The sequence below is a fragment of the Pipistrellus kuhlii genome, unplaced genomic scaffold (assembly GCF_014108245.1).
Source record: "Pipistrellus kuhlii isolate mPipKuh1 unplaced genomic scaffold, mPipKuh1.p scaffold_m20_p_2, whole genome shotgun sequence".
NCBI lineage: Eukaryota > Metazoa > Chordata > Mammalia > Chiroptera > Vespertilionidae > Pipistrellus > Pipistrellus kuhlii.
In genome coordinates this window covers 4,986,024-4,998,669 of record NW_023425515.1, presented here as the reverse complement: position 1 = coordinate 4,998,669, position 12,646 = coordinate 4,986,024, and the positions used below count along the sequence as shown (strand labels likewise).

The following is a 12,646-nucleotide window of genomic DNA, read 5'->3' as shown; positions in this document are numbered from 1 at the left end:
CGGTTCTTATAAGTGTATTTCTAGTAGCACATGATCTCACGCATCTAGGGGAAATGATGAACATAAACTGATGAACAAGAACAGACCCGGAGACAGGGAAGCATCGATCAGACTATCAAACCTCAGAGGGAAGGTAAGGGAGGGGTAAGGGGGAGAGATCAACCAAAGGACTTGTATGCATGCATACAAGCCTAACCAGTGGTCACGGACAACAGAGGGCTGGGGGTATGCGTGGGAGGGGTTTGGGATGGGAATGGGGGGATGAGGACAAATATGTGACACCTTAATTAATAAATAAATTAAAAAAAAAAAACTAGTGAAGAGAGAAGGAGGCATGGTAGAGAAGGGACATATCATAAAGCATAAATTTGAGTGGTACATGAAAAAATACCTAGGGAAACACACCACGTTGTTAATAGTGGTTAACTCTGGGATGTGGATTGAGGACCACGTTTTTCTTTGTACTTAAGCTTGAATTTTTAAATTTTTTCAATAATGATTATGCACTGTTTTTGTTTTGTTTTTGTAATCAAATATATTTTTGAAAGTGTTACTAATTTTCTGAGCTAGAAACTCACTATCATAGGTGGCCAGATTATTATTATCTCTGAATACATAATAATGTGGCCACTCAGCATGTGTGTGTGTGTGTGTGTGTGTGTGTGTGTGTGTGTGTGTGTATTAGAGGCCTGGTGCGTGAATTTGTGCATGGGTGGGGTCCGGTCAGCCTGGCCAGGGGGAGGGGACATGGGTGGTTGGCCAGCCTGTCTCCTGGTCGAACTCCTGGTTGAGGGGACAATTTGCATATTAGCCTTTTATTATATAGGATATACACTGAGTAGCCAGGTTATTATTCATTCAGAGATCATAATAATCTGGCCACTCAGTGTATATTAAGAAGAAGAGCTCAAATTAATAACATAACCTTCCACTTCAGTGAACTAAAAAGAGAAAAGCAAACTAAATCCAAAGCAAGCAGAAGAAAGTGATAAAGGCCAGAATGCAAATAATTAAAATAAAGTATTTTTTAAAAACAAGAAAATGAACAAAACCAAAATCCGGTTCTTGAAAATGAGCAACAAAATCACAACCTTCTTTCTACACTGCATCAAGGGAGGAAAAAAGAAGTGGCTCAGATTACTAAAATCATAAATGAAAAGAGGACAGCACTGCCAACGTTACAAAAATAAAAAGAACCATAAAGACTTGCTATAAAAAACTACATGCTAACACATTAGTTCACTTAGAAAAATAGACCTATTCATAGAAAGACATAAACTACCAAACTGAAGAAGAAATAGAAAATACAAATAGACTTGCAACAAGTAACAAGATTGAATTCATAATTTTAAAACTTAACACATACACATATTAAGGCCCAGATGGCTTCACTGGTAAAGTCTACCAAGTGTTTAAAGAAGAATTAAGGTAAATCTTCCACAAACTTTTCCAAAATATAAGAAAGGAGGGAGTGCCTCCTAAGTCACTCTATGAGGCCAGCATCTCCTGATACCAAAAGAAGACAAAACATGACAAGAAAACTACAGACCAATTCCCTTTGTGAATAAGATGCAAAACCCCTCACAACATGCTAGGACTCTGAGCCCAGCAGCCTGCAAGGGGGATATACACCGTGATGCCGTGAGATGTATCCCAGGAGCCTAGAGCTGGTTGAACATCTGAAAATCAATGAATATAATAACATTTCAAGAGATGCGGAAAGGGCATTTGACAAAATCTAACAGCTTTTCATAATAAAAACACTCAAGAAACCAGGAATAGAAGGGAACTTCTTCAATCAGATAACGGGCATTTCTGGGAAACTCACCACATCGTACTTAACAGTGAACAACTAAAAGCTTCCCACCCCCTAAGATCCAGGACAAGATAAAGAGATGTGCTCTCAATACTTATCCTCAGCATTGTACCAGCAGGGTAAGTAGGCAAAAAAAGAAATAAAAGGCATCCAGATTGGAAAGGAACGAGTAAAAGTATCTCTACTTGCAGATGACATGATCTTCTATAGAGCAATCCCCTGCAACCCATTAAAAAATCAACTTGATCTAATAAAGAAGTTTGGCAAGACTTCCAGTAGAGCCCTAACCGGTTTGGCTCAGTGGATAGAGCGTCGGCCTGCGGACTGAAAGGTCCCAGGTTCAATTCCAGTCAAGGGCATGTACCTTGGTTGCGGGCACATCCCCAGAAGGGGGTGTGCAAGAGGCAGCTGATTGATGTTTTTGTTTCATCGATGTTTCTAACTCTCCATTCCTCTCCCTTCCTCTCTGTAAAAAATCAATAAAATGTATATTAAAAAAAAAAAAGACTTCCAGATACAAAATATAGTATGTTTTGATACAGTAGCAACAAACAAAACAAAATTAATAGGGCCATTCCATTTACAACAGTATGAAAAAAAAGAAAACAATTAGGAATAAGTTTAATAAAAGTAGAACGACTTATACAATGAAAACTGCAAAATGGCACTGAAAGAAATGACAGACCTACGTGAGTGGAAAGACCTCCCATGTTCACAATCAAAATCCTAGATGCCTTTTTATCTTTTTATCTTTTTTTATTATTATTAATCAGTTGATCCAAAAATTCATATGGATCCAAAGGACCCAGAGGCCAAAACAATCTTGAGAAAGAAGAACCAAGGTGAAGGACACACTCAAGCTTCCTGGCTTTTAAACTTAATGTAGAGCTATAATAACCGAGAAAGCGTTGTACTAACACAAGGACAGACATACAGATCCATGGAATGGGATGGTATCCATATGTAAAGAACTCTAACACTTTAATAATAAGACAACCCACTTAGAAAACGGGCAAAGGTTAGGGATAGTTATTACTCCAAAGAAGACACAGAAACGGCTCCGTCAGTACATGAAGAGGTGCTCAACTTCACAGCGTCAGGGAAAAGCAAACGAAAACCACAGCGAGTCACACTCCACGCCCACCGCACCTGCCGGGGGAAGAAAGCCGGCCAGGACCAGGTGCTGGTGAGGAGATGGAGAAACTAGAACCCGAGCACGGTCAGGGGGATAAAAACGGAGCAGGCGCTAAGGAACACAGTTTGCAGTATCTCATGGGTTACCATTAACCCAGCAGTTTTGCTGATAGGAATATATCCAGGAGAAGTTAAAAAATTTCAACACAAAAACTCTAAGTAACTGTTCACAGCTACAGTGTTCATAGCAGCCAAACAGTGCAAACAACTCCAATGCTCACCCTCTTAGGAAGAAACAAAAAAAGGAGTGAGATACCTTGCAACAATGGAATATTATTTAGCCACAAAGAAGTAAAATGCTAATACAGGCTATGATACGAACGAATCTTTTTAAAAATATATATTTTATTGATTTTTTACAGAGAGGATGGAGAGAGATAGAGTTAGAAACATCGATGAGAGAAACATCAATCAGCTGCCTCCTGCACGCCTCCTACTGGGGATGTGCCCACAACCTAGGTACATGCCTTTGACCTGAATCGAACCTGGGACCTTTCAGTCCGCAGGCCGACGCTCTACCCACTGAGCCAAACCGGTTAGGCAGATACGAACGAATCTTGAAAACATTATGCAAGACACAAGAGACTACATGTTGCGTCCTCCAATCTATAGGCAGTGTCCACAAAAGACATCTACAGAGATGAAAAGTAGATTGGAGGTTTCCTATGGCTGAGCAGAGGAGGGGATGGGGAGTGACTGTTGATCTGTATGGGTGTCCTTTGGGGTGATGCACATGTTAAATCAGATTCTAAATGTGAGTGGATATCTGCAAATGTAAAATTAGATCCTAAATTTTAGATTCTAAAATTAGCAAGTAAAGGCAAAATTCCGTATACACAAAGCGTTCTTTCCATCTAAGAAGGAGGAAGTTATTTCTGAATGGGCGGGGGGGAGGGGAGAGAAGGAATAGGGAGGCACTAACGCTGGGGAGGGGGTGTCACTGATGCCCAGTGCCCCAGGCCACACCCTCGATGCACCCGGATCTCAGCCGAGTCTTTGAGGTGCAGCTCAGCACCCATCCCCACCCCGGCTGATGCCTTCCCTGCTCACTCAGCTCGACAATGTGTGCACCTGCCGTTTCTTTCCCAGGGGGACCCCGGGAACTCCCCCCCAGGAGCGGTCTTCGGCCCGTGGGGAATGCCCACCCTCCTCTCCTCGCCCCGTGAGCTCCCAGGACCCTGGCTGGCGTTGGGGCTCCTCTCCCGCCGCGGTCAGGCCGTCTTACCGTCGATGTAGGCCGGGATCTGCCCGAAGATGGTGAGGTACGACTGGTACACCACCCCCCGAAAGATCCAGTCCACCCGGCGCTCGTTGTGGATGAGGATGGCCTGCTTGGCCACCCCAAAGGACACAACCCACACGGCCAGCAGGAAGAGGAAGAAGAAGACGTCCTTCATCTGCAGAGACAAGGCGGTCCCGGCTGCAGCCCCACGCACGCCTTCCTCTCCCTGACCACAGGTGGACCCCCCCCCTCCACCCTCCCTGCCTGGCTCTGAACCCCGCAGTGGAGGGAGAAGTACCGACACCCACATTGCGGGTGCTCCAGGGACACAGCCCTGGGGGACTGCGGCCACATCCCAATGGGGTCCTGAGCACACCCCAATGTGTAGGGGGGGTTGGATGTGACTGTGACCCACAGAGGGGATCAACAGGAGCTGTGACAGGGATCAGGAATGTGCTGTGGCAATCAGGGAGGGCTGTCTGGAAGAGGAGGTATACAGGAAAAGCCCTGAGACAGGTGTGCCAGGAGGTGAGCGCCCAGGGCCAAGCAGGGGTGTGTATGCATTAAGCCCCGGTACGCCTCGCCTGCAGCTGCCATCAGGCCCCTCGTCTCCTTACCATCCGCTTCACGATGATTATCTTGGGCCCCAGCGTCTTGCTGATGGTGAATATGTGCATCAGCCGGAGGCAGAACATGATGAAGTCCAGAGAGAGGACAATGCGCCCGGGGTACAGCAATCCTGGGATCAGCCTGCCCCAGGGCAGAGTCAGGGCCTTCAGCTTGCTGCTTCCACAGCCTGTCCCCAGCCAGCCGCTCGCCTGCCCATGCCCATGCCCATGCCCACGTGTGGTCCCTGGAGCAAAGAGCTCTCGCGATTCCTGGGCCCCAAAGAGCTAAAAACTGGGTGTGAGCTCAGGGGACAGAGTCTCCGGTGGGGTGCAGTGCTTATTCTCCAGAAAGATCTAGAAGCCCAGCCTCGGGCAGGTAGCCAGCTGTGCAGGCATCCTGGTTCAGGAGGCTGGAGGGGGCCCTCAGCTTCATGGAGAAAGGGGACCGTGCATGTGGCAGCCGTCCCCGGGGGGGCAGGGTCGCCCACTGGACAGACAGACCCATTCAGAGGTAGCCAAGTCCCCGAGGGTGGCCGGCTCCGGTCCAGCCTCGAGGCCACCGCTGGGGGCAGGCGCCCAGGGGAGAGGCCGCTCACCGGCAGGTCAGACCCGCGACGAAGAGCAGGATGGCGGCGATGTCCAGCTTGTTCCAGAAGTCGCTGAAGTACAGGAGCGCCATCTTCACCAGCCCACACTCGTCAGGGTCGTAGAGGAGCTGTGAGAGGACCATTATGGGGCCTGGCTGCCCTGGCTCTTATCTTACCCCAAGTACAATGCTCGCCCCCTCCTGGAGAGTGAGGCTACTGCGGAGGGGAGGGGAGGGGACGGATTCCCACCGTTCCCACCACCGCGGAGGAGCCACTGAGACCCACCTCCAGGTGCAGGACCTCAGCCCTGCCCCGTATGCAAATGTGCAGTATGCAAATGCACCGTATGCAAATGAGTGTTGGGGAAGCCCTCCCCACAGGCCGGAGCCAGGTCCCTGCAGCTCCAAGAGGAGGGGGAGACCCTGGAGTGACCATGAGAGCCTGGCAGGGGTCCCCACACCCTCCTCTGGGTACCAGGCCCCAGGCCCAGGCAGCTGCACGGTGGGGCAGGGGGCCCCCGGGAACAACCAGGTCCCTCATGGACCACCGGGCTGACTAGGGGAGAAGGGAATGCCCTCGGCTGTGGGCGGCCCCTGGGAGCCTGGCCCCTCCTGGAAAGGTCTGGCTGCAGAGGCCTGAGGGGAGGAGGGCAGGGGGAGGCTGGCAGACAGGGGACAGAACCACGTGGCCCGCACCTCCTTCCATTGCTCAGGTCCCGACAGGTGGGACGGTTACACAGTGTGAGCAGCGGGGCCCAAGGGCCCCGGGAGACAGTGACCGTGGCGGGCGGGAGGGGCCCAGTGGGCAGGGAGACTCCCCCAAGGCCGGCGAGGGGGGGCTGGATGCACCTGCCGCAGCTCCTCGCACACCAGGGAGAAGAGCCAGAGGTAGATGAGGCGCTCGCACCAGGAGGGCGAGGGCTGGAAGTCCACCATGAGCACGTAGGCGAAGAGGCAGAGGAAGGTGAAGTAGGACAGGATGTTCAGGTGGAAGATGACCACGGGCGCATTGAAGAAGGCGCGGACCCGGGCCAGGCCCTGCACCGCCTGCAGCCTCCGGTCCCTGCGACGACGGCGCGGCCGTGAGGGGCCTGCGGCCTGGGCACTGAGCCCCCTGACCCAGGCCCCTGTGCTCAGGGCGCCCCGCATGTGCTCACACCTGTGGCAGCGGAGGGCGGACACCCCCTATCGCCCTGCACACACAGCTACGGCAGAGCCCCACCAGATGCCCCGGAGAGCAAGGACCCCAACTGAGCCCGTGGCCTGGTTCCATGGAGCCTTAACAGATCCTCAGCCACTCAGCGCAGGTGGGTGCTCAGGGCAGGTGGGTGCTCAGCGCAGGTGGGTGCTCAGGGCAGGTGGGTGCTCAGCGCAGGTGGGTGCTCAGGGCAGGTGGGTGCTCAGCGCAGGTGGGTGCTCAGGGCAGGTGGGTGCCCGGGGCAGGTGGGTGCTCAGGGAAGGTGGGTGCCCGGGGCAGGTGGGTGCCCAGGTCAGGAGGGTGCTTAGGGCAGGTGGGTGCCCAGGGCAGGTGGGTGCCCAGGTCAGGAGGGTGCTCAGGGAAGGTGGGTGCCCAGGGCAGGTGAGTGTTCAGGGCAGGTGGGTGTTCAGGGCAGGCTGGAGCTTGGCACAGGTGAGGCCCCTCCCTCTGCCTCCTGCCTGATGCATCCCCACCATCTAGGATCCAGTCACTGCCCTGAGAATACACGCAACTTGCCCCTGGTGAGGGCATTGAGATCACCCGCAGCCCTGCAGCCCCACATGCCCACAGCCCCGCAGCCTCACAGCCCGCAGCCCCACAGCCCTGCAGCCCCACAGCCCGCAGCCCCACAGCCCTGCAGCCCCACAGCCCGCAGCCCCGCAGCCCCATAGCTCGCAGCCCCACAGCCCCGCAGCCCCACAGCCCTACATGCCCGCAGCCCCACAGCCCTACATGCCCGCAGCCCCACAGCCCCACAGCCCGCAGCCTCACAGCCCTGCAGCCCCACAGCCCCGCAGCCCCACAGCCCGCAGCCTCACAGCCCTGCAGCCCCACAGCCCCGCAGCCCCACAGCCCGCAGCCTCACAGCCCTGCAGCCCCACAGCCCGCAGTCCCGCAGCCCCACAGCCCACAGCCCCACAGCCCCACAGCCCCGCAGCCTCACAGCCCCACAGCCCCACAGTCCCCCAGCCCCACAGCCCACAGCCCCGCAGCCCCACAGCCCCACATGCCCGCAGCCCCACAGCCTGCAGCCTCACAGCCCCACAGCCTCACAGCCCCACAGCCCCGCAGCTGGGTGGCACCTGAAGGAGACGAGGCTGGTGGTGAGCAGCGGGAAGGCCAGCATGCACAGGATCACCCGCCAGAGCCCGTTGTCCACGCTGAGCTGGCCCCACCACACCTTGGTCAGGAAGGCCTGTGGACAGAGGGGCCAGCTTCAGGACAGTGGGCCCTTCACCCCATCCTCCCCTGGGGCTCCCTGGGCCCACCCTTGAGGCAGGATTCCACCCTTGAGGGGGAGTCCACATGCTCAGCACAGTGCCCTTTGCCCCCCCCAAACATGAGTCAGTGAGTGGCACAGGGCAGCCTGCCACCTGCCAGTGAGGAGCGGCTCCCGGTGGGCAGGCTGGGCTCTCCCGCAGATGAGGGCAGAGAGAGGAAGCCACACCCTGGCTTGTGGCTCAGGGCCCTCCTCCCTGGCTCTCACAGCTGGCCCCTCTGAGCACTGTGTGGAGGCGGGGGAATAAAAGAGAGAACAGGACTCCTCCCCACCATCTTCCCAGGCCCCAGCACAGCATGGAGCATGGCAGTGCTCCATGGGCATGGTGACAGCACGAAGTGGTGCTCATGGCAGTGCTGGTGTTCTGGAGGCACCTGCCAAACTCCAGGCTCCGGAGCTCGTGGAGGGCTCCCTGCTCCGCCCTCTCCCGAGGCCCCAGGAGGGGGATGCCCACAGCCCTGGCTCCTGGGGCCACAAGGGGGGGGGGGGCGCGCGCGTCCAGGTAGGAGCACCCTGTGTGGAGGTGACTAACGTCCTGCCTCTCCTTTAGCATTAGTTTCCTTCCCCCTTAACAGGGGGGAGGAGGGCCTCCGGGCTCTGCAGCAGGTGACCCACAGGTCGGGCATCATCCCTCTTCCAAATGGACCTGAAACCGGTGGACATGTGCGCCCTCTACTGGGCGGAGGCTGCATCACCACGACAGCACCAGGCGGCTATTCCCAGAAGCAGCCCGCCTGCGGTCACCTGGATGCCCCCGTGGGACACGAACTTCATGTCCTTGGCCTCCAGGGCCAGCTGCAGGCAGGTGGTCTTGCCCCAGGCCTCGGACACCCGGGTAAGCAGCTTCTGCGCTCTCTCCTCGTCCTTCCGGTAGCACTCGGTGAAGACGCCTGCGGAGAGTGGGACCGTCACAGCAGCAGGATCCCCACCCAGGGCCCCTCCAGACGGCACAGATGGGACAGGAGTGGAACTGACATCTGGGCAAGGAGGACCTCAGAGGGACGCTGAGGGTGCTGGGCAGGCGGGAGGCCCGGCCCGTCGACTCACCGATGGCTCTGTGCTCGTACTGGTCGGCGAGCGCCAGCATCTCCTCGGAGCTGTCCGTGTCCTCCTCCTCCTTGGAGAGCTCCTTGAGGATCTTGCTGCAGGCCAAGGCCGCGGCAATGCAGTCCTGGCTCTGGGCCAGGGGAGCCACCGTCAGGGCCCGCATGGTCCACAGACACACCGCCCGGGGTGATAAAGGCAGAGACCCCGGGAGAGCAAGGGCCCCTGGGCATTGCTTGCTGTGGCCCTTCTCTTTACAGACCATTTGGGTCACCCACATCAACACAGATACCATTTCTGAGGCCCAGCCTTCTGCATGGGCCCCTGGAAGTCACAAGCTGGACACAGGGCACCCGCACAGCACTGCTGGCAGGAGGCCCAGCTCCTAGGGCATCTGGTCAACCCCAGATGTGGGGCTGAGGGTCAGAGAGCACCAATGGAGAGAAACAGGAGCAGGCCCTGCAAAGTCTCCATCCATGCTCAGGGCACCCTGCCTCTGTGGCACCGCCAGCCAGGCCCAGAGGGGGACTGAGAAAACCTCATGGAGGCCCTCAAACCACAGCCCGGAGGTGCTGGGTGCAGGAGCAGCGCCGGCCCAGCATGAGGGCTGGTGTCAGAGCCTGGGAGTCTGCGTTTGGCTTTCCACCATCCCCACCCCCAAGCCCCACAGGGGACCTGAGGCCACAGTCAGGCCCGGCCCAGTGCTGACCACCCTGCCCCTGGGGAAGGACGAACCTCCTAGGACCACCTCCAATGCCACACTGCTGGTGACAACTGGGGGAAAGCTAACTCTTTGAGAGCAATTCAGAAATGCCAGCGCTAAAACCAGGGGCCTCTCTGAGAAAAACTTACTAATTTTACTTTTCCTTAAAGAGGAGAATCGGCTGGAGCCAGGCTCAGGCAGGGGCACCAGGGCCTGCTGTCTCCTGGAGATCCCCAACAGCCAATGGGGAGACGCAGCCCCTCCAGGGACAGAGCTTGCCCTGCAGCCTCTGAACAGAACGGCCACCGCTCAGGCGCTGACCCCCAGAACCCACAGGGCCCACAGAGGATGGTTCTTCCTGGCCAGCCTCCTCCCTGCATGGACCTGCAGGAGTCTGTGTGTCTCACCTTTTAAACAATTATTGTCTTGCCTAGAGCTAAGCCCTCTGGTCTCAACACTGGACACCCCGAGTCCCTTCAGGTGTTGTGATGCCCTCTGCCCTCCCTCCAAGGCTCTGGCCACCCCCCCTGCTGCTATCAGTGCTGGACTTGCTGGCCAAGCTCCCTGCTGGAGCCCCGTCATTGGCCCGCGTATCTGGTTACCTGAGCCCAGATGATTTCTGCCAGCTCCCGGCGGTTCTGGACGATGGCCCAAATGAGAAGATCGCGGACCGGGTCCATGGTGAAGGCGACCTGCCCTGACGAGCGTTTGTAGAAGGAACGGAGACTCACTCCCTGCACCTGTGAGTGGTGGACAGTCAGAGCCCCTGCCCAGGTCCCCGCCAGCATCAGGTTCCCCAAGGGGCCTGGCGGGGTGCAGGTCCTGAGTGCAGCCCACGTCTTCTCAACCTCTGCCCCGGGGGGACGAGCCCTGCCACCTGCGTTTTCAACAGCATCATGAACACCGGGGTTAAAAAACCATCACTGGATGCACGTAAGAACATCCAGAAGGTGGGATACCAGTGGCTCCTGCACCGACATTTGCAGATCCTGTAACACTCCAGGCCGCTCAAGGTTCCTTGGTCCTACCCGACCCCATCAAAGCCCCTGTCTATGGAGAAAAATTCTAACACAGAGTCTGTTGCCAGAGCCATGGCTATGAGCTCCTCAGGGACCCACACCGTGTCTTGTGAAAGAGAAAGCAAGCAGGAAAGGCTGCTGGGCAGACCCTGAGGGACTGTGAGGACAGGAAGGCACTGGGTGGCAGACACACTCAGGCAGCAGAGGGGCACGAGGCTTCCCGGCTGGTCAGTCAGTAAACACACACTCAGCCAGCCTGGAAACAATTCCCAGGGACAGAGTTCCCATCCTCCGTCTCACACACAACATGGCACTTTCTCTAAGTGGTTCTGGAAGTTTCCCAAATGCCCATCTTTATTTTAAAAAATAGCTTATCTTCTTAAATTGCAGACATGGTCAAGGGTGAGCTTCTCTTTCGGACTTTCTAAAGTACCTTCCCGCTGAGTATCTTAAACACCACACTGGGATCAAGGAGAGCAGAACCACAAACACGGGTAATGCAACCACAGCCACGCCTTTCTCAGGGGTCAGGCAGAGCTTGCCTGGGACAACAACCACATGCAAAAACCCAGAAGAAGTGGGTCATTTTCTAGCAGGGGAAAAAAAAAACAATATGATTTTAGGTTGCAGGAACCACCACCAATACCACAGAGAAATCATCAGGATAGAAAATGAGGAAGTTATCAGAGCTTCTACCCAAAAAGGGCCCCAGGCCCCAATGGACTCACAGGGGAGTCTGCTGAGCTTGTAAGAATCAGTGAATTCCAGCCCCATCAACTGTTCCAGAGCAGAGGAAGAAGGAAGGCTTGCCAGTGAGTTTTACAAGACTGACACAGAACTGGTACCAGAACCTGGCAAAGACAGCTCCCAAGATAAAAGTATAATCAAAGCCTTAAACATTTGGATGCAAAAACCCTGAAAATATTGGCAACAGAACCCAGTGTCATATTAAACACACCTTACCCTGCCATCAAGGTGAGAGTCAAAACAGCAATAGAAACATTCCACAATCAGAAAACCTATTAAAATAATCCCTTAAGGTCAAAGAGCAGTTCCAGTTCTCAAAGGGAAACTGACAAAACAGCACTGAGGCTCGGCTTATAAAGCCTTAATGACCAGACAACTACTCCCTGATGATACACCAGCGCCAGAGCACCTCACACAGACATGGGTGGGATATTGTGAATTGTGAGCCCACCCGGTGAGCAGGACTTGGGGTCTAGGGCATAATGGGAATCATTTTCCTTACATAACCTTTTGTATCATTTGAAATTTTCAGAAAGTAAGTTATGGGCTGACTTATGTCCCTCCCCAAATTGATATGTTAACTCCCCAACTCCCAATGTGACTGTATTTGGAGACAGGATCTCCAAGGCAGTGGGTAGTGGGGGTTAAATGAGGTCATATGGGTGGGGCCCTGACCCAACAGGATTAGAGTCTTTATAAGAAGAGGAAGCAATGGAGGGATGAGGACACATATGTAATACTTTAATCAATAAAGAAATTTGAAGAAGAAGAAGAAGAAGAAGAAGAAGAAGAAGAAGAAGAAGAAGAAGAGAAGGAGGAGAGAGGAGGAGGAGGAGGAGGAGGAGGAGGAGGAGGAGGAGGAGGAGGAGGAGGAAGAGGAGGAGGAGGAGGAGAAGGAGAAAGGAAAGCAGCCCTAACCAATTTGGCTCAAGAAGAAGCAGAAGCAAAAGCAGAAGCAGAAGCAGAAGCAGAAGCAGAAGCAGAAGAAGAGGAGGAGGAGGAGGAGGAGGAGGAAGAAGAGAAGGAGGAGGAGGAGGAGAAAGCAGCCTTAACCAGTTTGGCTCAGTGGACAGAGCGTTAGCCTGTAGACTGAAGGGTCCTGGGGTTCAATTCCGGTCAAGGTCACATGCTTGGGTTGCAGGCTTGGTCGCCAGCAGGGAGCCTGCAGGAGGCAGTCAATCAATGATTCTCTCTCATCGTTGATGTTTCTACCTCTCTCTCCCTCTCCCT

General features: G+C 54.7%; 1 protein-coding gene across 5 annotated transcripts in view; it reads right to left on the bottom strand.

The window, feature by feature from the left end:
* Positions 1 to 12,646, bottom strand: part of TRPM2 (transient receptor potential cation channel subfamily M member 2) — a 46,752-nt gene that overhangs the window by 11,953 nt on the left and 22,153 nt on the right. For all 5 annotated transcript variants that reach the window (XM_036445343.2, XM_036445341.2, XM_036445342.2 and 2 more), the window contains 8 exons: positions 10,253 to 10,390; positions 8,951 to 9,080; positions 8,648 to 8,793; positions 7,707 to 7,819; positions 6,276 to 6,489; positions 5,437 to 5,555; positions 4,850 to 4,982; positions 4,236 to 4,407 (listed from right to left, as the gene is read on the bottom strand). In XM_036445343.2, the coding sequence (XP_036301236.1) occupies positions 4,236 to 4,407; positions 4,850 to 4,982; positions 5,437 to 5,555; positions 6,276 to 6,489; positions 7,707 to 7,819; positions 8,648 to 8,793; positions 8,951 to 9,080; positions 10,253 to 10,390 (1,165 nt within the window). The remainder of the gene's footprint in view (positions 1 to 4,235; positions 4,408 to 4,849; positions 4,983 to 5,436; positions 5,556 to 6,275; positions 6,490 to 7,706; positions 7,820 to 8,647; positions 8,794 to 8,950; positions 9,081 to 10,252; positions 10,391 to 12,646) is intronic.